The sequence below is a fragment of the Aquila chrysaetos genome, chromosome 26 (genome assembly GCF_900496995.4).
Source record: "Aquila chrysaetos chrysaetos chromosome 26, bAquChr1.4, whole genome shotgun sequence".
In the NCBI taxonomy this organism is placed as follows: Eukaryota; Metazoa; Chordata; class Aves; order Accipitriformes; family Accipitridae; genus Aquila; species Aquila chrysaetos.
This window is the reverse complement of record NC_044029.1, coordinates 4072673-4089022: the sequence shown is the minus strand read 5'-3', so window position 1 is coordinate 4089022 and position 16350 is coordinate 4072673. Positions and strand designations below refer to the sequence as shown.

General features: G+C 36.8%; 1 protein-coding gene across 6 annotated transcripts in view; it reads left to right on the top strand.

Annotated features, from left to right (window-relative positions):
- VEZT (vezatin, adherens junctions transmembrane protein) overlaps nt 1–16350 on the top strand; it is a 78171-nt gene that overhangs the window by 34751 nt on the left and 27070 nt on the right. For all 6 annotated transcript variants that reach the window (XM_030002756.2, XM_030002754.2, XM_041120434.1 and 3 more), the window contains 5 exons: nt 7296–7443; nt 10540–10871; nt 11492–11685; nt 13481–13581; nt 14778–14985. In XM_030002756.2, coding sequence (XP_029858616.2) covers nt 7296–7443; nt 10540–10871; nt 11492–11685; nt 13481–13581; nt 14778–14985 — 983 coding nt within the window. The remainder of the gene's footprint in view (nt 1–7295; nt 7444–10539; nt 10872–11491; nt 11686–13480; nt 13582–14777; nt 14986–16350) is intronic.

Sequence of the window (16350 nt, the reverse complement as noted above, 5' to 3'; positions counted from 1 at the left end):
TATACTTTCTTTAATGGCATGAGCATTTCAAGGGTTTTTTCTATGTTTACTGTACTTAGTGTACTATATAGGAAATAACAATGTCTTCACCCTGCTTTATAGCAAAAAATAAAACAGATATGTTCCTGATCTGAAAAAACACATGCAGGGAAACAAAAGCTGATGGTGATGCGAGTGTTGGAAATTGGACATGACAAATTACTTGTTTTGTCTTCCTGGAACATAATATTTGACTAATACATTTTGCCTGGCAAATGGATGGATATATTGAGTGACAGCGTGTATACACACAGAGGCACACACAAAGCTACAAGTGCATACATTCACTTTGAAGGAAATGAGTATTTCTTTGCAAAATAGTAAGTTGCGTAGGGATAGGCATCCTCATTCTGGGCTCAAGACTTCACTCTTAGCTCTGAGGAATAAGGTGTATTTGCTATGTAAAAAAAAAGAAAAAAAATAATGTGACTGGTTCGGACACATTGATAAGAGCAACTGATACCAAGCTTGGAAATAATCAAGAGTCACTTATAAGAACATGGGAAGAGAGATCTGAAAATAGGATCAGATAACATGGCCTTCCCAAATATCCTCCAGCATGAAGAAAGTCAGTCCAGCAGTGGTTATGACAGGTATGTAGATGTTGCTGTGGCTGGGGAAGTTACAGATTCAAGGAATACCGGTGTGTATTAGACTGTCCACTAGTTTTGTAACTACTAAACTTAAGGAGTGGTTTTTAAATTAAGGAATGGGAAAGAAGAAAGTTTTGTTACTTTGGATAATTTGACATTTATATCTGTCTTTGAAAAATTTTTAAGATGGAAGTTCCATTATACCAAATTATCATGCAGATATCGCAGTAGTAAGGGCCAGCAGAAATAAATGGCCAAAAATTTATTGAAGTTGCATGTATATAGATAGGTTCTTGACAAATGGGAAGAGAAACATTATATTTGTGCAGAACGTAGTGGCAAAAACAGTGGCAGTGTGTGCGCTGAGATGCAGGGTGGGCCAATTCTGCAGTGCATGAAAACTGAAAGTAAGGAATTTAAATGTAAGGACGGTGAGTAAAGGTTCCCTCCTCCCCACCAGGATAATTAAGAGCAGCTTTAAGGTAGTTCCAAGTTGCCTTAGTTTGAATTTTTCCCTGCGCATCATGAATGCCTGAAAATGTTATGTGTATTACATGAGTATTGATGGCAAGGAGCATCTTTCAGATAGATTCCAGTGCCTTGTGCAATTAAATAGTACTCTTATGCTGGAGGGGGCAAAGATTCCTTCATGTCGAAAGTATTCACAGCTGCCACTTGTGACAACTTTAATGCCCTTGTCCATCATCAAATTGCTAACACAAATCTGGCCTACAGCAAGGAGAAAGAGGAACTGGGCAGATTAAATAAAGGAGTGAGGTGATAAATTGAAGGAAAGGAATGTTGATAAATTAAAGGAAAGGAACTTCCATCCAAAGTCTGGAAATGAGATCCTAATTCTGATTTTTACAGTTCTTTTTAGTAAGTTCTGCTTTGCACAAAATCAGAAGATATTCTCGACTTTAACTCCTCTAGGTTATTTGAGTGTGAATTAACGATTTGCTATTCGAAATTTGCTTTTTCTGAGCATTGTGAGAGACATGAATCCAGTAGCACTATTAGTGATTTACACTGGCAACAGCAAAACAAAATGTTTTTATTAGAGAGATATTAGAGAAACATTCCAAATATTTTAAATCTGGATTAATATTACAAAATTACATAAAAGAACCCCAAAACCTATTTTCCCTGGTTAGTCATAATACTGTTTAAATAAACATTTTTTGTTTTACTGGATATTGCCTTCTATTTTTGTTTCAGAGCAGATGTATCTCTGTATTTAGGCAAGTGAAAAACTGAATTATTTTTGCTTGGAACAATTTTCAATAGAAATTTAATATGTGAAACACCTCCTAGTCTCAAGGGCAACAAAAATTGAATCTTCCCAGCTGATATACTAAAGATCAAATCTTAGTTCCATTTTAACTGATGGCTGATCATTCTTTAGGGCGATTTTTCTCTTTAAAGAGTAAGAAAGTAGTAATTTCTTAAGAGTGTGAGCAAATACATAGGACAGGCACTGCTTTGAACCACAGAGTATACATTTCATGGAAACATTTATGTGCAGGTATAAATGGGAAATAAAATTCCATATTACAATTTGCTTTCCTTGGTTGATGGTATTCAGTTGATACTGCAATGTGGGCATGATACTTGTCATTCAACAACAGTGGTAAGCCTTTGACTCCAGAGATCCATTCTGTGTGATGTCCAGTTATCAAAATAAGGTCCTAGTCTGTGACTGGGCCTTCTGAGTGGTATACAGCCCTACAAAAGGATGATAATGTGAAGTATGTCCTATTTTCCTTCATCCTTGTGTTTCTTACAATAATCCTGGAAATCTGAGATTGAAGTTTATAATGCAGTGAAGATAATTGTTGCCTTAAGGCTATGGTAACCATGTCTTGAACTGAGACATGTCTATTATTAGATATAATGGTTAAAGTATTGTAGAAAATGGTATTAAATTTACTAATGTTGTAAAAGGTATACTTTAAGTTTTCATTTAAAATGTTCTTATATATTCAGAACTTACTAGAAATATCTGTAGCTGAATTATTTCTCAAGCTTACTATATCAGAATATCCCTTTCAAAAATAATTTGCAACAAGATCAATTTATTCATTTATGGCTTAATAAGGACTGATAAATGCATATTTTCAAAGTAGAGAAAATTATGTGTGCTTAACAAAATCAGCCAAACAGCCTCTTGCAGGAACTGTTTTCTAAGACAGGTTGCATGTATGTAATGTTAAGTCAAAAAAGTGTTCAGAAATAAGCAAGATCTATTTCAATGGGTTGGTTTTTTCCCAGAAAAAGTAGTTTTAGTGAATGATGTTGTACAGACATATGTTTGAGCTAAATTCTAGTGTGAATTTTCATACTTAGACTGTTTTAAATCTAGACCTTTAAAACTATACAGTAAAATAGAAAATGTTTAATTTTAAAAACATTTATAGATTTGTATCTCATTTTGTCAACAAATGGAAACTGCAAAGCTTTTTGTTGCTTTATTTTACACTGCCTTGAGATATTTTTTTGTTAGCAATCTTAAGTAGGTTGCTAAACATATACTTTAATGTATTTGATTCTTTCTGAGATAAGTATCAAATTCATACTTTGACTCAGTAAGACTAATCCTGTTGGAAGCCAAAGGGAAACTGCTTTGAACTTAAGCCACTTGCTTTGTGTTGTAACTTCAAGAGAGGCAAGGAAGAAAATATACTTGAGGGGCTGCGCTGGTAACTGTTGGGCTGAGTCTTATAAACTGGCTAATCTAAGTATTAATTTTAATTGTAGACCTAAATGAGTGAATAAGTAAAAATGAATTAGTAAGAGCATCTTAAATGTTAAGGGTTGTATTGATCTATGCTAATCCATTAAGTGTAGATTTTATAGCCATCAGTATTATTTCTCCTACCAAAATACCTGCAGCAAATTATGCTTTTATGTTAATGTATATCTCAAATGTGTTAGAGGGAGATCTGTCTGATGAACCTGTTACAGATAATTAAAAATCTTAATTCACATTTTTATTCATGGCAATACAAATTGCATAAACTTGATATGTTATCATTACTTGCTTCAATAAAGCTAGAAGTTTAGCAATATTTGCTTGTGGCTAGCATGCCCTCTTTTAGACAGCTGCCTTCAGTGAGTAGAATAAATTAATACTGTCCTAATTAAAATTTGTTCCCATGTAATATAGAAAAAATGTACAATTATACTTTAGCCTTATACTAGGCGTTTGTATCAAACTTGGTGGATGAGTAACTTAATGAGATGGAACATCATATTCCTTACATTTTATGTGAAGGGACAGTTGGGTACCTGCAGAAAGAATTCAGCATTTTCTCATGCCGTTCTTATTCTGATTTGTTCATATTGACAAGAGTACATCACTCAAAATCATAGAAGAAAAAGTTAGAAGGGAGAAAAGAGAAGAGTATTTCTCTTTTAACCTGGAAGATAAGGGTATAGCAGGATGCAATGGCTGAAAGCTTAAACTAGAAATTAGGCATTTTGGGTTAAGTATTTACAGGATGTTGTGCAGACCAGTCACTACTAGTTCAACAAATATCTGCACTATATATACTCCACTGAATTGTGTAATAACTCAGGCAATACTTCAGTCAGCGTGCTAGTTGCTTAATATTTTTATACGTAAGAGCCTTGTGGGTTCTGCATCATGGGAGTCTATGGTTTATTCACTGATTTAATTATATGCAAGCTGGTTGGAGAAGATTTTGTAGCTTATGTTACTGGATGATGTTAATAGTCTCATCCTCAGATGGTGCAAGACGGTGTGATACTCCGTTTCCATTGAACTATATTGATAGGTAGGACCTGGGCATTGGACCATATAAACTGAAAAAACTTTAATTTTGTTGTAAGGTGTCATTCTCTGATGGCAAGGCATAAGTAGTGTTATAAAAACAGCCATTGGATAGCAGTATTTTAAATTGAATGATATCTTACCCCATTAAGGTAGAATGGATATAAAATGCATTCTACACCTTTGAGGTGCACTGAGCACAGGGAAACTTGCAAATTTCCTCTAGTAAATCTAGTAAAAAATTGTTCCTTCTCCTCTGTAAAAATTTAGTTATTGCATCATGAAATGTTAGAAAAACACATACCTTTTAACTTGGGAAAGAGAAAGCTCACGCAAGAAGGCAGTAAGCTAAACAAAAAGTAGTACCCTCTTTGGGTCATAAAAGCCTAAATCAGAAATCCAATGCTGGGAGGTCTGAGTAAAGATACTTGGGCATTTTTTGGTGCAGTGTTTCTTCCTTGACCAGCCAGTTATCACATGCTTAGCTCATCCCTTCCCACCTGGTGAGCAGGTGAGAATTTTATAAAAGAGCAGCTTGGATTTCTCAGGGATATTGTGAGGCCCTCCTGTTAGATCTTTAGATGGGAATGTGCTTTTGAAGAGCAAAGTATGAATATTAAATTGTTATGTACAGGGGTACATTAATGTTCTTGCTTTTCTATAGGTAAATAAGATCGGCCTCCTGACAGAGGTTAGACATTCACTATACAGGTATTTCATTCTGGATTTAACAGGTTATTATTAAGTAGCTTTGCCTTTTTTTCTTCCAAGCTAATAAGGAATGTAAGTTAAACAGATGAATGAAGTATTTTCACAAAGACACAGAAAAATTTAACTAACCTAAGGTTAGTTACTGTATTTTGGCTTTAACAGAAAACATTAGCACTAAAAATACTTGCATTTTAGAGCAAAGCGCATGAAGGAGGTGTGTTTGTGTATATGTTGGTGTGTATGTGTTTAAACTTTCTAAAGGTTTAGTCCTTAGGAAGCTAATGAGGGCATGGGATCAGTTCTCTGCTTTCATCTAGCACCTAGAAATGGGAGTGGGAGGGCTACAATAGAGGAGGGCAAGGCAGGAGATGCGGGAGTCCACTGGAAATCCCTAGCTGAGATACAATATCAGTAAGTGGCTCCTTTGGTGAAACTACATATTTGGGAGGTTCCCTAGAAATTTTTTTGTAGCATGACTTAGAAATTCACATGTGTACAAACTGCTTTTTATGGTGGTCCTGATGTTGGAAGTGTCTTCTTGCGGGAAAAGATTAACAAGGAATATAATTAGTCTCTGAGATAACTGGTCCTGAAGGGTTTTGACCTGACTTTTCAATCTCTGATGGAGTTACCATCCTCATCCCATGTGCTCCATCTGCTGGGCATGCTGTCAGGTTAACTTGGAACAGACACAGTGTTTATGTGCGGCAGCAGCTGGTGGCAACAATATATTGTGTTTCTGGGTGATTTGCATTGCAGGTTTTTGTCTGCATTCATGCTTCTAGAGAACACTTAATAGGCTTCTTTCTTCCTGGACTTAAGGGAGAAATTAGGGAGAAATTTAGTTAATGTAGTTGTTTGTTTAGAGCCTGGACACTTAGTATTGCTGTTTCCTGGGCCACAGAAATTTTATTTTATGCAATGTGCTTCTACTCAAGTCGTAAAAATTTTTTTGAGCAAATCATTATTACAAGTTTAATCCTATGAGGATTTAGTAGATGGAAAATTCGGGAGTGAAAGTGGGTGGAATTTGTAGCTTCCCCAGAAAACACATTAGTTGGACAGGAGACAGGTGCTTCTAATTGGCTTTATGTGCCCCAAGAGATGAGAGTGTTCAGTTTGTAAATCAATATAAATGAAAAACCATAGTTTACGTTAAGGCCTTACTTTCATGAATGCTTCACAAATATTTTTTTTAACGTATTTCTGTGGAACAAATGTGCTTATGACCTTAAGTTGTAGGTTTCTATTCTAAAGCAAATTTTACTATTTTGTGACTGGGTAACTATCCAAAATGTGCAGAAATCTTGAACTGTTCCTCCTTCCCCTTCCCCAGCATGAGGTTAGCCTGCAATTAGTGCTATTTCAAAATAAACACTGCCTAGTCTATGACTTATTTTTATCTGTCTTCTGGTATCAATTATATTGTGCTTGCTTCCTACTTTTTAAGCATTTCTGAGGACTGGAAATGTACATTTTCATACTCAGAATTTAAATGTGCTGAATAGTGTTGGTAGATAACAGTTTGCCACTGTTCCTGCCAAGATCATGGTGGCTTTACAGCAATGTAATCAATAAAATTAATGGTATGACAATTGGTGAGCTCCTGTTCTTCATGGTACTATCTGAAATGTCAAAGAGCAGTTATTGTAGAGAGCTCTGAGCGGTCCCTCCACAGACAGAACTCACAGGGAATTCCCATCATCCTGAGTTTGGTCTATAGCACAGGCTACCTTTGAAACTTTAAATGGCATAATTGTTCTCCTCTTTCCTCTGTTAATATATGATTTATGCTTTAAGATTGACATGAGCTACTTCTTGGAAACTTAATATTTAAAGATAAGCTATTTTCCTCACTTGAAAGGGATGCAGGGATTTTTCATCAATCTGTTTTGTTTCCTTTTATGTGTTTGTATTTAGATGTAGGTGTTTTGTCAATGTCTTATCTGTCATCCTTCTAAGAGCCTTTAAAACTTGTGCTCTGAATAAGGATTGCAAAATGTTCAATTAAACAGGGTTCAGGTGGATTTGGGTGGAATGTACGTGCTTTCATACAAATTGCCAGAAACAAGAAACCTTATTAGGTGTTTTTTCCTTTTCTATTTTTTTAATGTTTAATGCAAAAGTTGCTTTGTTAACCACCTTAACTCCAGCTAAACCTACCCTCTGAACTCCGAGAGTGACAACGTGACCAGCTACATCTGTGTAGTCCCTTTTAAGGAGCTGGGTCTGGGACTGAGCGAAGAGCAGGTCTCTGAAGAGGAGGCACACAATCTAACTGATGGCTTCAGCTTGCCTGCGCTCAAGGTAACCTCTCCTAGAAGGACCTACGCATCCACGCAGGCTCCTGGTGAAAATCTCTTTCAGTTGTCATGAAGCCCTGTGGCTTGTACATACTAGCCTGTAGTAACATGGTCAACTGAGGCGGAGATGTAATCAGTCTCATATCATGGGTTTCTACATTTATTGGCATTTAGGTGATCTCTTTTTGCATGTAGTTGAAGAGAAGTTGCACAATACAACATTAGGGTTTTTTTCTGCAAATCATATACATTCAAGTCTGTGTTTTGTAATCAGCTTGATCAATCTCCTTCTTAAACATGATTTTTGCTCTCTGATTTCACTTGATCCCAGCTGAATAAAATAATTTCCAGATTTGTACTTACATCTTTTTTAGCTAATCTCTTGACTTGAATAAAAAGAGAGACATCAGAAGATACAAATTAGTTGTAATTGCCAAAGGGAATAGCTGCATTTAGTTACATAGAGGAGTAGAAATCATAATCTTGGACCCCTGCTGCCATGAGCCAGTGTGGTTCTTTGATCTTTGAAAAACATTTAACTGAACAGAATGACAACCATATAATGGCCTTTTTATCTATTTTGTTTTGAGATGTTAGGTATTTTTAATTTGCATGAGTCAATGTTTACAATTGGAAAGAAGATCTAATTTGAATGCAAGTCTTCTACACTCTAGTGGTTGTCTGCCAAGGCAGTTCCCTTTTAACATTATTTTTTTAATGGAAAATTCCATTATTATGTGACTTCTGTGTTTCTATGGGTTGGCTCTTGTTGCATTTTATTAACTTAATTCCTAGACCTTGACTTCTTTTGTTCTGACAGTAAATGTTATCAATAATAGTGATTGCTAAGCTTTGAGGCTTTGTCTAATTAGTTGTAAGCTAAGAGCTACATCAGATGTAAGCTTTTGGGATTTTTTTTCTTGCCTTTTCATTAGCTGAAGTTCTAATTGCAACCATGCAAGCCCACTTATTTATGTGCTTCTTTTTAAGCACAAGAAGCCAGTCAGAGGTGCCCAAGCTTGTAAGCTAAGTCTTTGTTTACCTGCTATTTGCAGTAATTTAACTGAAATCTGTTTTAGTTAAACTGGTTGGGATGCTTTCTGGGTACAGTTAAGCTCAAAACTAGTAAATCTCAGTTTACATTAACTCATAACAGACAGTAATGTAGGCTGGGTGTGGTGTAGCTGAACCAAGCTAAATTAACATAAATCAGTCCTAAGCAGATTCCTGCATAGATAATAAAATAGATATACTTCGATAACCTTGGGACATATTTGTGTTGTGAGCCCTGGATTTACATGCAGTCCTCTTTGGTTTTTTTTCAGTTGAGAGAACTTGCCTTTATATTAAAATGCAGGTAGAATATAGATGTGTATCCAGGTTTGGTTAACATTTTAATTTTCATTCAAGCCCGTGTCTAGGCCATGTGTCTTTTGGCTACCTTGTCCTTGAACTAAACCAATTTAAAGAGTGAAAATTTTTGGCTTAAGAAAAAATACTGATTTGAGCTGAGGAGAGCCAGTTGGATGTTTTGGGTGAAGTTTAAGTGTCAGTAAAAATCATCAGAAGTCATTGGCAGAGCAAGCTATTTGCAACTCTAATACATCTGGAATTTCCTTTTCTCTCATCATTGGGCTTTTTTTCAGGTAGGTTTTGGATTATTACTACCAATTCCTGAAGTCCACTACTTTTGTGTGCTACTCTTTCATTGCTTTTGCCTTATATGTGTGGTAGAAGGGATTGGTCGTCTTCTGTGCTTATTATAGCATGAGCTCTTGACTTTCTATCCAGGGCACCACACCTTCAGGGACACTTGGGTGATTGCTGCCCATTTGTTTGCTTTTTATTTTAGCACCCAGCCAAATCACAGTCTTGCATGTGTGCTCCAAATTAATTTCATATCATACTGTCTTCTTTCTTCTTCTAACCATCTTTTGTAAATTGAGAATTATTTTTTTCTTTTGGAATGTTTTATCAGTTTGTGTCCAAGTATTTTTTTATACACCCTTGGGGTATATCAGGCCACATCTATCTGAAGGCATTTAATTTTTTGTGTTACTATTCTGAATGTTTTGCTCTTGATTCTTTGCACACTGGAACAAAACTGCTACTTGTCCATAGTATTATGAGTATAAAGATGTATTATTTCAAATCCTGTAGATCCAAAATCTACAGTAAATTGTTAGTCCTATTCTGTAGCTGAGGGGGGTGGAAAAAAGCATGATGTGTAATTACTTTGTCTTCCTCGGTCTGGAATGCTTGAGAACAGATTTCAGACTACATCTCATAGTCACCTACAGTTGATCCCTTTTAATAAGGGCCAGTATTGCAGAGAAAAGTGTCATAACCTTTCCTTTTAATTTTAGAGATATAAGATGCTACTGCTCTGTTATGGTCTACTGAGCCAACAGTCTTCTCTAAACTAAGAAAACAGTTCTTTTCATTTCATTGGAAGTTCTCAAGAAACTGAAATTGTGGGCTTCCTTGCTCCTAGATGGACTGACCTCTTTTGTACCATATATAACATTGTGATTCGATTCATTTCTTACAAGCCTTTCCCTCCTTAGTGGTATTGGTGAAATTTCTCACTTTGGCTGAAAAAAAAAAAAAAAAAAAAGTTAGCAGCTCAGCTTTCTTCAGATGTAGAATGTTTTTTGTTGAAGTGCAGTGCAATTAGACTTATGTTTCAAGGTTGGGTGTGGGGCAATGCAGTAGTTAGTAGATCGTAGAAATGATAGCTTGGCATTATAAAGGAAAAAATGTCTTTGCTGCCACTGGCATTTTGGCTGTAGGATATGTGGAAATTATAGCAAATCATGAAACTGCCTGATGAGAATATGAGTTTTTAGGCCTCTGACAACCTTCTGAGCATAATTGCCTATAATATCCTTCATCAAAGAATTAACAGTCACCTAAGGTTCACAAGATCTGAACCTCCCATGGTCTGGGATAGCCTTCAAAAACACTCAGCGGATTTTTGCAGTTTTTCAGAGTTCCTGTTGCTGGCCGAGGAATGTTTTCCCATGGTGTATCTGTACATTTACTTTGGAGGCTGGCTGTCTTCCCAGGTGCACAGAGCTAACCCTATGCTGTTTTGCAGGTCCTCTTTCAGCTCTGGGTAGGGCAGAGCTCAGAATTCTTCAGGAGGCTGGTGCTGCTCCTCTCCCCAGCCAACGCGTCCCCCAAGCCCTTGGTCTCCCCAGAACGGCTGCCTCATCATATCTTGTCTGATGTGACTCAAGGCCTACCTCATACACATGCTGCCTGCTTAGAGGAGCTTAAGCGAAGCTATGAGTTCTATCGGTACTTTGAAACTCAGCATCAGTCGGGTTTTGAACGGCCGACCAGAACAAAGCAGAAGTCAAGAGAGCTGAACAGTCTTCAGACAGCGGTACGCAGCTTGCAGCTTCATCTCAAGGCACTGCTCAATGAGTAAGTTTACACATGAATTAAGAGAATATGCCTGTAGGAAGAAGGCTTCAGACTTGAGTTCTTTGGGTTGTCAGCTTGTATCTCAGATTAAAAACAAAAAAGGCAGATACGTATAGTCATTGCAATCATAGGCATATCTTCACCTAGTATGGGGTCAAAGATCCTTGGTTCAGTATGGAATCCTGGTTATTCTTTAATTATCTGGTGAAAATTCAAAGCTAAGCAGTGCATTAAGATCATGCCTTGCTTTTGTCACTCCCTTGAAAAAATCTGAAAACATACTTATCTTTCATTGATTTTGCAACATACCAAATGCTTTATAAAAAAGTTCAGCCTGTGGTAACTACCTAGTAAGTATTTTTAAAGATTCATTGCTGCCTTTGTGAAATAGTTGAAATTGTCCTACTCCTTTAATCTTGCATTTAAGATTTACTATAATGAATGCAGGTGAGCAACGTATCTTGATGTGGAGAAAAGGATCTGGGGCATCTCGGAGGAGTTGGCTGAGTTAGACTCTTAAAACTTCAAGAAAATAACAGGATATTACATGAAATACTTGAAGGAATGGTGAAGTCAAATATTTATTATTACTTATTTCTGTTCGTCTCCTTATCACTTAGGGTAATAATTCTTGAGGATGAACTTGAAAAACTTGTTAGCACTAAGGAGACACCTGAGTTGACAACAGAAGCCCGTCACGTTCTGGAACAAAAACTAAAGTTTATTCAGCCTCATATTCAGGCAAGCAACAGCTGCTGGGAAGAAGCCATTTCTCAGGTGGAAAAAATGAGTGGAAGAAACCCAAATAAAAAAGGTAAATGTGAGAGATTAATTTAGCAACTAATGGGATACACTTTAGAGATGGAATGGTGAAATGGATAAAGATAGCATTCAGCCCATGTATCAGAATTTTAGCTGAAGAAGGTCTTACAACCGTACACTTTGAAAAACTATATACCTATGTCAAACTTTTTCATTGTGATGACCTTGAAGCTTTTGTTTCAGCAAAAAATGTAAACTTGTTAACTCAGTCTGTTAGACCTGTGGATTCAGATGGTTACATTTCCGGGTGCAGACTGATAGTGGCTTTTTGCCTTTGATTGGGGAATCACATGTGAAGGGGTAGGATTTTGATGAATTGTCCCTGAGATTTTCATTTATTTACTGCATAAAAATTACATAGTTAATTGAAATGACAATGTTGTTGTCATGTAACTTTCTTAACAATGACATTTCCTGGAACATTTTAAATTTTAGAGGATGTATTGAGCATATAATACCTGTTTACCTGCTCTCTCAGAGAGAGTAAGCTAATCTTGTGTGTGCTTAAAAGTCATATTGAGCAGCATATCCCAACATTTTGCCTATGTCCCTCACCTTAGTGACCTGTACTGCCCACGCTGTTCTCCTTGTGAATCACAACTAGCTTAAATAATGGTAGTGAACTTAGGCTCTCCTGACATGGAGATGAGCCTATAATTTCTGATATTTCTTTTTTCCAGGAGCTTTTTTACTGTCCTAGGAAGGCACAGCCCAGCATCTGAAAAATGCTGGTAATGGAGACTGCATTAGGAAAATTATGACTTGGGGTATCAGCAAGTTACCTACAGAAATCTAAATTTGGAGTGAGCTAAGCTCTTAATGATATATCGGTGGGATATCCAGTAGATGGATGAATATTGCTGTAGGCCTAGAGGCATGCACGCTGACCTTGTTCATGCTTACATCAGAACTGGGAGCACTGGGAGGCCTAATGCAGGCTCTGTGCAGGTCCAGACATGGTATAACAAAATCTGTGTCCTTTGCCTGAAAGTCTAGTCTTACAACTTCCCTCTCAGTGCTGCATAAAACAATCTATGAGGATATTAGATGTAGTGTGATACATTTGCATCTGCCAGCCTGTTGTGTTTTGTTGATGCCCTCTACAATCAGCAGTTCCGCTGATCTTTTTTTTAGCCTTTCCTTAAATGTTCTTTTTAGACTGCATGCCATAGTATTTTTAGTTATTTTAGTTTTATTTTTACTTTGCATAAAAATTTCACAGCAGGCACTTTTATTATAACTTGCTTCCTTTTAAAGTTCAGTACAAAAATAACCTAGTGTGTGATCTAAAAGAGAGGGATTGCGTGGGAAATAAAAAATAAAAAAATCCTTCACTTTCACTTTTGCCCAATGACTTTCCTGGAAATGTGCTGGGGTTGAATCTCTATTTTGCAACAAGTTTAGTGAATTTGAAGTTGATTTGCCTATAATTTTACTATTTTACTTCTCTTTTTAAACTTGGATACCAAGTCTCTTTTCTGGTTTTACCAATTTTTCTTGCCATCTGCCGGTTTTCAAAGTCTATAAAAATGTTGAGATTTGTTAGTTGAAGTATTTAAAGATAAGTTTCGTCAGATCCAGCTTATATCAAAATAGCTAAGTTATTTAAATGCTCCTCTCTAACACAGTGTTTCAATGTATTCTAAACAGCCTTCTCACCATTTTTTTTCGTTTGTGCCCATCCCACCTAATGACAATGCCTGGACCATGCCTGTATGAGTCAAAAACATCACTCAACACTCAATCTTTTTCTTTTTTTTAATCCCTTTTCTTCTTTCCCCCTAAAGGCAAACTTGAAGTTTCCTGTGACAACCTACAGCGTACTACAGTACCTGTAAGACAGCCAACCATATACATAGAAAACAAAGATCCAATCCCTGAAGAGCAGGTAAAAAAAAAATAGGACCGTTTAAAATAATAATTGGGGCTTGTTTGCTGTATCCATTCCTTTTCCAGTTGCTTGTGCAGTGACCTTCTTGTCTTGCCAAGACAGATCAAGTAGGTAGCCAGTGCCATTTTGTAATTGGACTTACAGAAAAAAATTATGTATATTCCTTTTGCTGTTCCATGGGGAGGTATTCCCCATCCTGGAAAAAAGAGCACTAGCATTCACTTCTTCTCATATATATCATTAGAAATAAGTGACAAGAGGAGAGCAGCAACACATGTCAGAGTAATATAGAAAAAATATGAATTGCTAAAAGGCGGTATATAAAATAAAATAGAGTCCTACTTGTATATTGTTAGATGAACCGACACAGCTGCGAAAGTGACAAGCTCCAGAACAAACCAGCCTGTCTTCACTTTGAGTAATCTCTGCATTTTTGGGTACCTAAAACAGACTGTGACACTGTACAGTTTTGTGTTGTTTGGGGAACTCATGTGTGATGGTTGGGCTGTCTTGAAGAGAGGCTGGCCTCCTCCATCCCAGAACGGAGTGGCAGATGCATTCTGAAAGCAGATTGAACACCCGTGCTCTGCTCTGTCCCTCCCTCCCCTTCTCCCAAGCCTACCCCACATGTATTCTCTCTAGATTTTTTTTCCATATCAAAGAGCTGGGACTAATAACTTTACTGGCTAGCTGTTATAACATAAATGGAGCTCTGTTTTTTCATGCTTGTAAGTCAATGTAGTTAAAATTGGAGGACGAGTTTGCTATTCTGAACATCCTCGTAATAAGGATTTACATAAGTTAAATTAGGAAGATGCCTGACTGAGGAAGAATTGCTTACAGTGTAAATAAAAAAAAAAAAAAGAAATGGGCATTGCTTATTTCCACCTGTAATTATGGGGAAATGGACTTCCATTTTCAAGGCATATCACTTGATCATACTTGTGTATGAAAGTAAATCTTAGGTGACTGCAGTAATGTTAAATTCCAATGAGTAGACTTGCTCCAAAATTATACAAACATAACTGAGAGCAGTGTCAGATCCACTGGCTCTGCTCAAACAGGGCTCCATCCTATTACTGTGTTTGGCTTCTGTTGTGATCACTTGATCGTGCATCAGATTGTAGGACAGGGTCTACACTGACAGTGAAGATCAAAATGTTTTTCCTTTCTTTCTTTCTTTTTTTCTTTAGGAGTTGGAAGCATATGTTGATTATTCAGATACAGAGAATGAATACAAAAGGGAAGATTTTTACTGCTTTTCCCAGGAAGAAAGAGAGAGACAAGAACGAGAGAGACAGGAATCTAAGAGGGTGTTACAAGAATTAAAATCTGTACTGGGATTTAAAGCTTCAGAAATAGAAAGACAGAAATGGAAACAGCTGCTATTCAGCGACCACGGTAAGCATTGCTTTTGAAAATTAATTCCTTTCTAAGAAAGGGTAGGTGTCTGTCTGCCATCAAATTCTGACTGTTAGAATTCACACAGTGCTTAGCTGTAGTACTGTCTTTGATAGAGCCGTGTGGCCTTAGTTTGCTTTTCCATCTCTTTATATTACTTGTAGCAATCATTTTAGTATATATTGAAAAGAACTCAGAGAAATGGGAATTTGGCTGTAAACAAAATACTGAGCTAAAATATTAAACACACAAAATATTAAGACAGCATAAAGAGAACTGTCAGGCTATAAACCACGCAAACGGAACTGACTTTCTTTCATAGCTTTCCAGTAAATATGTATTTTAATCAGGGTGCATAAATAAATTACTTTTCAGAATTTAAAGAAACCATCAGAAATTATCCCAGACTTACAAAAATATATAGGTTAAAGTGAAGCGTGAGACTTTGAAATATTAAAGGCTCATAAAAGAGTAAGAATGGCTTTTGTTTCCATGAGAGACTGAGTATACAGAATATGTTTAAAAAAAAAAAAAAACAAAACCAAAACTAACAAGAAGAGTTCTTCCAAACTAGCCTTTACTAACTCTGAGGACTGCTGGGTAGCTTCATCCACTTGCACTTGAAGGCAGGAATATGAAAATCTCTCTTGCCTCAACAAGACAGACTGTCTGTCTTCCAGAATAAGACTGGATACAACTTGATTCCTTTCACTGCTTGAGCTGTTTGATTTATTATCTTTAAAACTAGCAGTAGTTTGTCTTCCTTTTTCCCTTCTTTTTCCCACTTCCATTCCTTCCTCTTAAAGACAGGTTAGGAAAAGCCCTCTAAAAAATGTCATGTTCTATGTTATGAAAACCAACCCTGAAGTCTGGCAACATATCCAAGGATTTTGCCTCTGCCAGTCTACCAGAAAAAAAGACCATGGATTGCGTCTTTCAAAAATTTAGTGGGAACACACAGTAACAGACCATACCTATTTATGCAACGGTTTCTTTTGACATCAAACCCACAAAAATATCTGTTCTTCACAACTTTCTTCTTTATGTCCATTTAGCTACAACTATGGTAAAAGAAATCACTTGGCCATTGGTATTGACTTCTCTTCTAGCTGACTTAAAAAAACCTAGGACATCAGATTGCATCAGAGTCTGCTTAAGAGTAGGATTTCTGTGTTATCTTTCTGGCGTTAGACGTGACACCACACAACTCTTCACGTAAATCTCTTCAAGTCTTCCTTTCCTCCCTGTTGAAGGGAGAGGGCAGGAATCCTACCTCCAGTTCAGGTCTTGACAGATCTAGTGACTGCTGCAGAAAGAGTTCTTGTCAGGAGAGCTTGCGTAGGAAATTTCCTTATCTAGGTTAGC